Source organism: Lytechinus pictus, unplaced genomic scaffold (assembly GCF_037042905.1).
Source record: "Lytechinus pictus isolate F3 Inbred unplaced genomic scaffold, Lp3.0 scaffold_19, whole genome shotgun sequence".
In the NCBI taxonomy this organism is placed as follows: Eukaryota; Metazoa; Echinodermata; class Echinoidea; order Temnopleuroida; family Toxopneustidae; genus Lytechinus; species Lytechinus pictus.
In genome coordinates, this window is record NW_026974140.1 from 8944815 (window position 1) to 8958060 (window position 13246).

At 37.2% G+C, this 13246-nt stretch overlaps 1 protein-coding gene across 2 annotated transcripts in view; it reads left to right on the forward strand.

Annotated features, from left to right (window-relative positions):
- The first annotated feature begins 1440 nt into the window (after window positions 1-1440).
- The window catches only part of LOC129260939 (putative divalent cation/proton antiporter TMEM165), a 33424-nt gene continuing 21618 nt past the window's right edge, over window positions 1441-13246 (forward strand). For both annotated transcript variants that reach the window (XR_010296648.1, XM_064114197.1), the window contains exons 1-3: window positions 1441-1527; window positions 11299-11866; window positions 12980-13217. Coding sequence is in view for 1 of the 2 variants with exons in the window: in XM_064114197.1 (XP_063970267.1) it covers window positions 11690-11866; window positions 12980-13217 (415 nt within the window). In the remaining variant the exon portion in view is untranslated. The remainder of the gene's footprint in view (window positions 1528-11298; window positions 11867-12979; window positions 13218-13246) is intronic.

Below are 13246 nucleotides of genomic sequence, written 5' to 3' on the forward strand. Positions count from 1 at the left end.
GGTATTCCCGGCAAATCTTGATCGCAAATCTTGATTTGCGATCCATATCAATAGCATGGCCTCAAATCAAAGCAATAACAAATATTTCACAATTATATGATAATTTTGCAGTTGATAAATTAGAACGACGTATCAGTACCTGTTGATTATTGGTTTGGTAAGAATAAATTATGCCCTGTTAATTGACAGATAGTCGAGTGAAACAGTTTCTGACTCTGTTTATTGTTGGAATTGTTAATTTACCATTGTAACTTATGTTCGATAATTTGTAAAAAATTGTTCATTTTATTTTGATTGTAATCCTTTATGTCTGGATTTGAAATCAATAAAAATAAACTTTAAACTTTAAACTTGTAAAGAAGGGAAAACATTTCTGACCCCACTCCTCCAAAAAAAATACGAGCGAGAGAGAGAAAAAATGGTAATCGTTATTTTCGGAGTAGGCCTACTTTCAGCGTCAAAAGTACAGCAAGGCAAAGGAGAAATAAAATTCGTGAATCTGTCGGGGACCGTGGGGGGGGGGGGGTGACTGCATATGTACCCCACTTCTTGACCCCCCCTTCAGTAAGCCTATAGTCAGTGGCTAAGGCATATCAGGGGCGGATAAAGTATTTTCCAAAAGGGATATTGTTGTTCAGAAAAATCTGACAAGTAAAAAGGGTCTTAAGGTGATATGTCACGAAAATGTTACAAGCACCCCCCCCCCCCGTGTTGGGCTCAATTACAAGGTAATTGATCAATTACGTAATCACATTTTTGAGTAACTCTGTATTGTAATTGATGTTTTGAAAGGGAAAGTAAATTGTAATTGACTCAAAAATGTAATTGACTTCAATTACTGTCAATAAATTTTTATTACATTCAGTTACTTTACGATAAACTACTTAATTTATTATATAATTTCATGACCTTTATCTTTTTAACTGCTTCAGCATCAAACGTGTAACATGCAGAACCCATGCTCTATAACCGTAAACCTTCATCTTGTTAGTTTGTCTGTAACTTCGAATTATGGGGAATTATGTTGATAGGATAGGTGGTGCTATATATGTACAGAATAAAAATTGGTTTCATTTATGACTTTTCTAGAAATTAATTGAAATTATAATTGACAAATTAATGTAATTGAAAAATGTAATTTATTTGAAAAGTAACTGTAATTGAACATTTCTTCATATTGTAAAAAGAAAGTAATTGAGCCCAACCCTGCCCCCCCCCCAAATCCACTTGTGCATGTCCATCATTTTCCAGTCAGAATACAGAATGTGATTTATGGCTCTCAAGGGGGGGGGGGGGGAACACATCCGATCCGGCCCGTGCCTGCCGCAGGCTGCCGTGATCTGCCACTGAAAGTCTGATTTTCCCTCGGATCCCCCCCCCCTCCATATTTTCCATTTTCCCCACTGATCATCGAGTTCGATCGAGTTTAGATACAGGAACTCTAGATCGAGTTTTGATGTAGCGCCATCTACGTTAACTGTAACATCATCGAGCTCCGTGGCATTTTCTCAACTCGACCGAATCAAGGTAAAATTATCACCCTTTTCCTATTATTTTGTATCTGAATACCTATTGAATATGGTACTGAAGAGCAAGTGATAAGGCTTGCATAAAATGAAACCAAATATTGTGTGCAGTTCTTTGTTTTGTACTCTGATTCGATGTTTATATCTACTAAAGCAATGAATGAACTTCGGTGCTGTTAGTGTTATTGTTGCCACCAGCGGAAAGCCAACGTGGTGGCCGGGAGCTCTGGCGCGTTGGCGATCTGTTGAGCCAACGTTCGTTACGACTCGCCTTTGTGTGGCGCCTTCCATACCGAGTGTGTGCATATTGTGGATGTGGGCACCAGTGCACTTTCGTGTCCAACCCGAATGTCAATTTTTAGCAATCTTCCGCATTTGCTTTGCTTATTTTGTTTAATTCAATGATAAATTAACTGTTGAGCTGTTTGAGACTGAGTAGGGAGACCTCATTTATTTTTTGCATTTCAATTTTCATTCATGAATACGGTAGGCCCTAGAAATAGAATAAAATTCTGAATAGCAGAGTCTATATTACATTAGACCAAAAGCTTCGGTCTCTGTTATGTTGGTTGTTCCGCTGAACTGCGTTGGCTCACTCACCAGTACATAGACTGAAGAGCTAGAGCTTGGAGGCCCGTACGTACAGACAACGTATTAGCAGTAACGTTAGATCTAACATTCGGTGGAAACCCGATTTTCCGATCGTTTTTTTGTACATGAAATGTCACATTATGAAATAACCCAGAGAGCTCCCGCCCGCGCAGCGGGCGGGAGCCCAGAAGCTTACCGTGTATTTTACCATTGTCACCGGATTAGGGTGATTTATGGTCTAAATATTTCTCCAAATGAATTGTGAAAACGGAAAGTATACAATTACCACGATTATATGGATGAAGGTCTAACGAGTGGCAGATTCCTGACATCTGGGCACAGTCTGGAAGCTCAAAAAAACGAAAAGTTCTCTCCTTCTACCCAGTCTCGATCGGCCATTTTGTTACGATTTTTAACAAAAATGGCCGATCGAGACGGGGTAGAAGGAGAGAACTTTTCGTTTTTTTGAGCTTCCAGACTGCAGCATAACATGCAGGTCCCCCAAGTCCATCTACCATCCAAGTTTGGTTGAAAAGTGACTTACGGTTGCAGAGTTACGAGTCATAAGAGAGTCTTGCATGTAAACTTTAACGTTGACCTGAAAATGACCTTTGACCTTACCATGTGACCTCCGACTGCAGCATAACATGCAGGTCCCCCAAGTCCATCTACCATCCAAGTTTGGTTGAAAAGCGACTTACGGTTGTGGAGTTATGTGTCATTAGATTTATGACGGACGGACGGACGGACGACATTTGGATCCCTAAGTCTCGCCTTCACCTCTGGTGGGCGAGACAAAAACCAGAATCAAAAGTCAGTTTTTTAAAAGAAGTGAAAAAAATCAGTGATTTTAGATTCACATTGAAAATGAATTGGAAACCATGAACTTTTCCCATTTTTTGAATACTTTCCTTTTCTCCTTTATACCACTTGCTCACTGCAACCACTTTGCCTGTGGGGAATGGTAAGCCAATGGAGTACACAGCACACACTTCAAAAATTCATTAAAATATCACTTTTGTAACCAAAATTACTAATTACCATACAGTTGCAATTTATTTTTCATAATTTTGGGATTATTTTTGTATTCACCAGAGGGCTCAAAAACTTGAAATTTAGGCATATTTTTTTTTATTGGTGAAAAGTAATATTGCAAGAATATTGTCATTTTTCAATCTCTATATTTAATTTAGAAAAAAATAAAAAGAATTAGCGCTGCCACCAAACGGATATCGAACGGTTTCCGCCCCGCGTGGACGGATAACAGTTTTCATTATTCGGGTTTGGGTATCCGTGGACACTGATTCACCACTTTCCTGTCACAAAAACTCATTAAATTTAGTAAGACTCACCAACAAAATTTATAAGTTTTAGTCGCCAATATAATCACCAATATCAATTAATCTTCTTCGGTAATATATTCCCGCCGAAAACCATCGTTTTTATCAGTTTTGAAACATGACCTTATATCAGTTTTGGAGCATGACCGTCCGTGAATGGAGTAAAGTTCCGTTCTGACAACGATGGCGATTTTACTATGGTGTCGCTGAAGATTGTTTTTCTTTCCCGTCTTATGTTTTGATGATTTCAAATGCGTACCTTATCGTATATTTTCTTACCTCGACTTTCAATGCGAGTGAAGAATGAAGATGATTTGAAACCATTTAAGCATCAAATAAATGTTGATCGGGTTACTCGGGTGTGTCATGTTGTTTCTTGTAATTTATTCATCAAATGCAAAATGAATTCTACTTTTTCTCACTGCAACTTTGGTTACCAATGAAGATAATTATTTTTGAAACTATAAAAAGTTGAAAACGTCGAATGAATGTTGATTGCGTGTGTCATGTCGTTTCTTGTAATTTATTCATCAAATGCAAAATGAATTGAATGAATTCTACTCTTTCTCACGGCAACTTTCGTTACAAATGAAGATGAATATTTTTTAAACTATGAAAACGTCGAATGAATGTTGGCTGCGTGTGTCATGTTGTTTTTTGTAATTTATTTAAATTGAAATGTGTAACGACATATTCATTTTCAGTACTTTTTTTCTCACATCAACTTTCAATATGAATGAAGATAATTTTGAAATCATGTAGACGTCAAATACATGTATGTTGATTGGCCGTTTTATTTTGTTTCTTTTGATTTTTTCATCAAATCCGAAATAATGAATCATCCCTTTTCTTTCTTGAACTGTCATTAATAATGATTAATTAGAATGAAACTGTCCATTATCTAGATGTCAATTGTATTTGTGTTATTGCAAATTTTAAATTGTTCACGTATGTTTATATTTTGATAACTTGTTTGTAGAAACTTATATCACTCAGGATCAAAACTTCATATTTTATTCTGGTAGAATTTTTGAATTATGAAAGAATGATAATTGTCAATTGAAAATCTCTTTCATGAATTAATATTTAATATATAAATTACAAACACACATTTTCCTTTATTTAAGTTTAAATGGCATATCCACTGTAAATTTTGATATCCATCATCACGTAAACAACAATTATTTAAAAGGCGGTATCGTGCCAGAAAGGTTTATGATGTACGCCCGCCAAGTATGTGGTCGGTTGTGAATCGACGTGTTTTGCAGTAAAACTTACTGGTGATGAATGTAAGTGATTAGTTACTGTTACTGTGATTAAATCTTGTCTTGAATCTTTGTTAGAAGTGTGATTATGTTTCAGAAGTTGAGAAATGAGAAGCTTGGCTATAATTTGGGGAATGGGGAGAAACCCGACATGAAAATGAAAATATTCCAAGTACGATCCCATTTGAAGGTGTAGCGAGTGTAATGTGACCAAATATATATCGGACGATTCACTCCAGACACGTCCAGACAGGACAGCATGTGCGTGAGCTGAATGATGTAGGCCTGTCTGGTTTTAGACTTTTAGTAATAGTAGACTCGCACTTACACTCGCCTCGGTCAAATTCATTGCATCTTATTTCATTGATCGGAACTAAAAAATAAACACACATACTCTCGCAACCATTAAATGGGATCGTAACTAGGCCCGACTTGTATAACTCAAATAATAGTCATTTACTAATAGCTTACACAGTCATACGATCTACATTTGTAGCCGTAGCCTCACGCTAACTCACATTAGTCAAAACAGATTCAACCCAAATAATTCAGCTTCTCATAATTTTGTGGTTTTCAATAATATTTTGATTAGCGCACGCTCACTCTCGCCATCATCAGATAGGTTCAAAACTCAAATATATCTGAAAATCTTAAATATAACTCACATAAGTGCAAATGGATATTATTTTTTATATTTCAGGGTAAAATTTCGGATACCCGTCCGCCGTCCGGTTTTCAGTGTCGGGTATCCGAATATTGAAATATCCGTTTCAAGTCAGGCCTAAAAAGAATCAAATTTACTTAAGAGCCAAGTTACATGTATATTATAGAAAATACGATAATGTCTTACCTATTAATCCCCATGCAACACAGGAATCGCCCAGGTAAGAAGTAACCCAGGTTGTGCAGATAAAGGGCGAAGAGGAGTAGTTTGCCTTTAGTACATTGTAGGTTGAAAAACACGTCCTCCGGGCAGTATATCTGACTCTCCAAGTGATGAACAGATCTTGGGGCTTGCCTCACCCTGCAGCATTCTAAGCTGAGCACCCATGCGTGGATGAATGCACAGGGCCCCCCATGGAGGGGTTTGTGTCTATTGTTTGTGCATAGTGGATTGCACACATCCTCCAGCCATATACAATTCTATGTCTACATTGTATGTATGACTCCAAGCCACCCTCAGTACTTGGGAACAGTCGCGCCTGCCCCAGGCTGTGTTACATTTTCCCACAATATGAAGAATAGCTGTAATGGGAACTGACGGTGTAAAAGAATCGAGCATTTGTCTCAAAGAAAAAGAGAAAATAAGCCAAACATTGCCAACCTTATTTTGCCACACAGGGAGTAGTCACAGAGAACAAGGTTATATCATAACCTTGTTCATTGAATGAGTGCTTTATACATATACCTTTATACCACATCTACTGGAAAAATACAGTTGTGTCTGCTGTCAAGTTTCCAGGTCTATCTTGTAGTGTACACTGTCTTCCTATACATGTAGCTTGGATAAATTGCTATACTGAATCTGTGCTATTTGTGCTTTGCTGTACCAATGCAGTGACTAAATCTCTATTCCCTTGCGTTGAACATAATGCCACGCAGACCAAAACTTGTCTAGTTTTGTTTTGAAGTGATTGACTGTTGATGCTGTGACTACTTCTCATTAGAATTTTGTGCAGCAGGTTTTTAGAAAAAGAAGACCCAAATTTTTTCTTTTCATGATACCTAATATTCAATTAAAAGAAATCAGGATCAACTATCGGATTTGTTGTGAAACAAGTGAAAAAAAGTTGATCATCTTTGGGTCATCATTTAGCACTATATTTGGCAGACCAATCTGACTGTATTATGGTTTCCCTAGTCTGAGATTAGAGTAATTTGCCTGAGCTAAAATTTGACTGTTTTCTGCAATATATATTGTTCTAATGGCTAACATTAAAACCATTAAATTTTTAATATTTCTTTCACTGTTATAGGTTAAAAATATATTTAGGTAAGGGGGCCGTTTCATAAAGCTGTTCGTAAGTTAAGAGCGACTTTAAAGGAGAATGAAACCCTTGAAACTAGCTGAATCCATATCAAAGAGAAAAATCAAAGAAACATATTGTTGAAAGTTTGAGGAAGATTGAATGAATAATAAGAAAGTTATGAGCATTTGAATATTGAGATCACTAGTGCCATGTAGATCCTCCCATCGGCAATGCGACCAAGATCTGTGATATCACACACGTACAACTCCCTCATTACTTTAGTACTTATTTCACTTATATTCTCACTTTTATAGAGTCTATCACAAGGTTAGGTGTTTTCTTTATGAGATGACAAGTACAGAGGTTTCACAACATTATATCATCGATGAATCGTTTGTCATATGATTAGAATGAGCAAAAAGAGATGTTTTGGGGTATATTTTCAGTGTCCGAATGGGAGAGTTGTACGTGTGTGACATCACATATCTTGGTCGCATTGCCAATGGGAGGATCTCCATAGCATTAGTGATCTCGACATTCAAATGCTCATAACTCTTTTATTGCTAGTCCTATTTTACTCAAACTTTTGTTGATCTTATTCTTTGATTTTTCTGCTTTCACAAAAGCTAACTTGCTCCAAGAGTTTCATTCTCCTTTAAGAACGACTAGTGATCCTTTATTTTGATAAATGGTATATTCATTGGCGATGGTTGCGCGCGTAAGAAAGGTTCACCAGTCGTTCTTAAAGTCACTCTTAACTTACGAACAGCTTTATGAAACACCCACCTGGATTCTACTTGTACACCAATGTTTCAGTCAGTCCGCAAGCCCTGAAAAATTAGCTTCTTTTATCCAAGTGATGTTCATGACTAGAGGGTTTTTGCATAGTTAATGAGCTTGGTGCGAACCAAAACACCTCTTTTTATTCGGCCATTGCTGCTCTAAATATTGACCAAATTTCATGTTTTTGGTATCTTTGTAAAGAAGAAGAATCATTCTTTCAGGTCATGTGTTTGGATTTTTAAAAGAATGTTGTAATATAGGAAAAACTTTTGATCTAAAACATGAAACAAAATATTTTTTTTCATGCAACAAAAGTTGTTGTTTTCACACTTAATTTCTGTTTGGGCACAAATGATTTTTAAATCATGATAAAGCTGAAGATCTAAGCTTTAATATGATATAATTTTTTATATAAAGAAGATGTATTTTAGATGGGTCAGCAGCCAGTTTTTCATAGGCCAAGTACATTTTGCAGCTCAAAAACAAGAATACTGCGCTCTGATTGGTCATAGAGACCACACACCCATGCAAATTCCAGTGTTCCCCACACTGGGCCTCTGCAAGGTCACACTCACCATGTGGTAATCTCTTCAAATTACCCGCGCCTGTTTGTTTTGAAAACAGTATTCAGCCAATCAGAACTCTGGATTTTATGTTACTCAGAAATTTCAGAAATCTCGTCTTGCATCTTGATGAAAAAGGCTGGCTGCTGACCCATCTAAAAGATGCCACATATCAAGAGTGACATTGTAAGAAAGTATGGAGTTTGAGCTTTCTGATGATATAAATAATGTTGGTGCCTAAAACACAAAATGTTGCACAATTTGCAAGTGAAAACAGAGGAGGAAAATTCTGTTTGATGCATCTTTTCAGGTAAAAAATTCACTTATTTATCAAAATATTTCATTCAAAAGAAATGACCAATATAAAAGAGTAACATTTACTCTTGCCCATGGTACAAAAAAAAAAGAAATATTACTCAAGGAAAAAGTGGTTAAATTCTTTGAGAAAGAAAGTCTCACAATTCACGAGATTTTGCAGGGACATGAATTCAGCCACGAGAGGACTTGGATAAATCTTGCTCATTTGCTCATTAACACAGGGGCTTGCGGACTGACTGGTTTACTAAGTATACTTCGCATTTTTTACTTGCCTATTTTTTAGTGTTTTTTCAGTTTCAAAGTATTAAAACTGAAATGTGCTGTTGAAAATCTTGAAAAAACTGTATTGCTATCATGTTTCAGAGCCCATTTAATTTCACCTGCATCTTGGTGAATGAATAAATCAATAACTTTTCATAATAATAGAATGTGCTGGTTCGTGATAAAATTATTGCGGGTTTATTCTTGGCACGGTAAATTTATGGGACTCTAAAGTATCAAGATGAAAATATAAAGTTATTGAAGTAGAAAATGAGAATTCAAACCATATGGGGACAATTGAAATGTTTGTATTCCCAACAAGAGAAAGAGGCTTGTTAAGCTCATCAGATCATCCTCTTGTACTCTGCCTTTTATTTTGAGTTTGATGAAATTTTCACCAATTTACCTTTTAAAGCTGACTCATACAAAATGAATTACCGGTACCGTAGCTCTCAGGGTAGATAAAAAATGGGCCTTTTGGGCCCCCCTCACCGAAGAAATGTGTGACTGGTAGAGTCCCCTTGTGGACAGATATGAAATGGGATTAGGTGCCTTGGAGATATGTGGGGGAGTGTTCATGAAAGGACTTTTATCCAACAGGTACCATACAAACTGTCCTCAGACAATCAAAATCAAGAGAATGTCAAATTCAACAAATTGTCAGGCAAAATCATTGATGAAATACTCTGCTGATGACCCCGAAAATCAGGAATAAAGTCCATGGGGTCTCGGGGCGATCTTCGCCTCCGAATTGCTCATACGAGCCCTGGAAAATTATAAGAGTCCCTGAAATCACCAACTTACTTACTGCAGTGTTAAAGTTTAGTTAATGTTGCAGATTATTAAGGAATCAGTTGTGAAAAGTAGTCCCCGAAAATAAAAACGTGAATTTTTTGCCTGCCGAGAATTCACTACAGACTTCAGACTCCAGCAAGGCTCATATCTATGGGGAAAAAAGGGCCTGATCTAGCTCATAGACAATTCACAATCTAGCCTTTTCAAATAACCTGTAATGACCTGAGCATACAGGCTTAAAACCCAAGATGGCTTCGCTCTTATTCTTATTAAATGGGATGTGGATACAAAGCTTGTAAAACCTACTGTGATTACTTTTACAGTAGCCAGTCTATTGTTTGCAAATCAACGCAAGCACCAAGTATGTAGGTCATATAGAGTACACATGTCTTGGGCTGGGATCACAAAGTCTTGCGATTTATCGTAGTACTGATTTGTATGCTCGATTGCACATAAAACTGCATGGAATAAAGTGTAACAATCGGTCCTCAGATCAAGCATTAAGTTTTGTGCAATTGGGCCATGGAGACTGATCATTTGAATTGTCTTGTGTCTTATCAAAGAATCAGTGTTATCAGAGAGAGATTAGTAGTCTATGAGTGTATATTCTCCAGGGTCTAAAGTACATCTGCTAATTAATTATCTCACTGCAATACAATGATACCGTACACATGTACGTTACCTGATTAGGGCCCGGTAGCACAAAACTTAGCGCATGATTATATGGTTGATTGATTTTCATGCTTCTCTACATGTACATGTACATTGATCATTATGTGCAATTGATTGTACAAATCAACGATACAATCAATTGCTATCAGAGCGTTGTGTACTTATGGGCCCCAGAAATGAGAGACGTAGATAAAATTCCTGATTTTTTTTTGACAAAACAGAAAAATTGAAATAATAAATAGATCATGTAATAGAAAAACAAGACACTATATCATTGAATTTTGAGACAACTAGGCAGGCTTTAACCACTTGGCTGTGGGCCACGAATATTACGTGCTTGGCTAGTTTTCATTCTGTGCGGACCACGTAATATTACGTGCTTACTACACTGTCCGATTTAAGTGTCAGCATCGCGCTGTAATACCCCTATGGTGGAAATAGCACAGGACTATCAAAACTGCAGATTTGGACAACAGATGGCACTATAACGACAAATTCTCGGGACTTCCCCTGTGATTTATAGAAGCTCAAAGCCACTTGCTATGAAGTGAAATTTGAGTGTGTATTAAATTGGCTCAGCACAGAGGGGTTGTATACACATTATGGCAGTCAGCAGTCAAGTGGTTAAGCCAAACCCATACCTAACTGTAACTCTACTTCTAATCATATTATTCTTCAAAGAAAATATTTTATCATAACTTAATGCGAAGATCGCTTCCCAGAGAAGGGTTGTGTCCTCACCTACATGTACGCTTTATTTGTTGAATGAGGCAAGGCAATCTTGACAACCACATTGCAAGGTGGGTTTCAAAACCAGTTTGGAAAACCAAATTAGATCACTTCCAAGACTACTGTGAGTATTCCCATTTCACGTTAAAATAGTTTCCACAAAAACTGGTTTCCACTTAACTAGGATTGTAATGAGAATGAGCGCTGAGAGTGTGAACGCTAATCTCTGCACTAAACACTGTGAATGTCAGTGTTGTGTCCATTTCTGTTTTTTTTTATTGTAGCCTATCTTGGCATTATCTCCATTCAATATCCAACAGAAATGTGGTTTATGGCAGTGGGTGCTGGTAAACTTGTACATACATATACTTCAGGAAAAAAAATGTAACAAATTTCTATTTAGACATTTTAAATCTATTATTTAATTTGATTTTAATTACTGATTTATATTGTTTCCTTTTCTTGTTTCATTCATATCCCTGTAGGATAGATTGAGCTCTATGGGCATTCATCACAATTACAAAGAGGGAGATTAATTCATCAAGTGCCGTACAGGGCTTGCTCTATCTGGAACTCAACAGAACAGTCACAGGGGATCATTAATCTACATGTACCTGGTGTACAGTGACACTTTTTGAAAACCTCTTGGAGGCTCTATCAAGCCCAGGAATCTGCAAAACCAGCCAATAAATCTCCTTTTCTCCTCCTGGATGTTAGTCCAGGAAGCCAGAAGACACAGGGTGACATCACATCAATTAGCCAGTTAAGGAATACGAAAAGTGAATACTTTCTGGACTTGCATGACCATCTCCATTGCCTGTCCGAACAAGCCAGATAACTTATTTATCAGGTCTAGACTAAGTGACTAACAACAAAATGGGTAGGAGAGTAAGAACTGTGAGGAGATGTGCTGCATATCTGCACCTGCTCAGCTGCCTTGCGTTTGGACTCTGCTCTATAGGACTAGCCTACGCACATGATGGATCTCAAAGTAAGGAGCAAAAGGTAGCCCTGGGGGACCCCGCAGCTGCAATAGCCCCTGGGGAATTAAAGGTGAGTATTAAAATGCATACAAGCGGTTGTGTAATTTTTGCATACACTGTATCAAGTGGAGGAGGGAGAGTAGGAAGACTGGCGAAGGATGTTGGCATCATGCCAAGTTTTATGCAGTCGGTGTGTGAGGGGGTGTTTCACAAAGAATTATGTTTGATTTAGTCGAGTAATGCTTTAACGTCAATGCGAACATGTTATCCATGGCCGTACGCATAATTTTTTTCCTGGGCAGGGGGGGGGGGGTTAGGGGGCAGGATGCATACAAATTTTCAAGTAAAGAGAGGGAGTGAAGTGATTGATCTTGTCATTTTGGCTATTTAACTTTTTCTAAAGTAGAATTGTTTCGCAATTAAACCATGACAAATAAGCACAATAAACTATAAAGAACATATGTACAGTGAAAATAAAATTTTGACCGTTTGACTTCTCACTATTTTTGTCTGACTGAACATGCAGTTTATGGTCTAATAAAGTTAAAACAGAGTTCAGCACATCTTTGTCTTAAAAAGGGTACTCCAGGCTGAAAATAATACACTTTAACAGATGTAGAACACTGAAAATTTGATCAAAATCGCACAAGGAATAACAAATCTATATGGCATTTTAAAGATTTGCATTATTCCGGTGAAACTGTTCTGGGCATGTCTTCATGAATATTCAGTGAGCAAACTGATGATGTCATATCCCCACTTGTTCTTTATATGAAATTCGGTTTATTCAAATTTTCCTCCCAAGAACTATAAAAAATGGATTGACAACTGATTTAGTGCATTAGATATTCATTGCTGCATCTTTAAGAGAGACATATCATTTACACATGTATGAAAAAGTGAAACAATTATGATTTCATGTAATATAAGAAAAGGAAAAGTGGAGATGTGACATCATCAGCTCACCTATTGATTATTCCTGATGACGTGTACATGTATATAACTATTTCCAAAAAATATTGCTCAACTTGAAACTTCAATAACTTCATTATTGTTATCCGATTTTGATGAAATTTTCAGCATTTTGCTCTGTGAATTTTACTCTATTTAGATATAAATAGTTTCAGCCCGAAGTATCCCTTTAAGTCAAACCAGAGTTCTTTTTTTTAACCCACATCTACAGGACAATGACATCATAGTGAACGAAGACAAGGGAGAAGGGGGTCTGGATAGCCCAGGGGAGAAAGGAAGAGTCGATCTCACGTTCGTCCACGCATTTGTGGCGTCACTTTCCGTAATCATTGTCAGCGAACTGGGAGATAAGACATTCTTTATTGCAGCTATCATGGCTATGAGGCACCCGAGGATTACAATCTTTGCTGGTGCTCTGGGTGCACTTGCAGTTATGACCGTTCTTTCAGGTGGGTTCTTATTGAGAAATTTGTCAGTA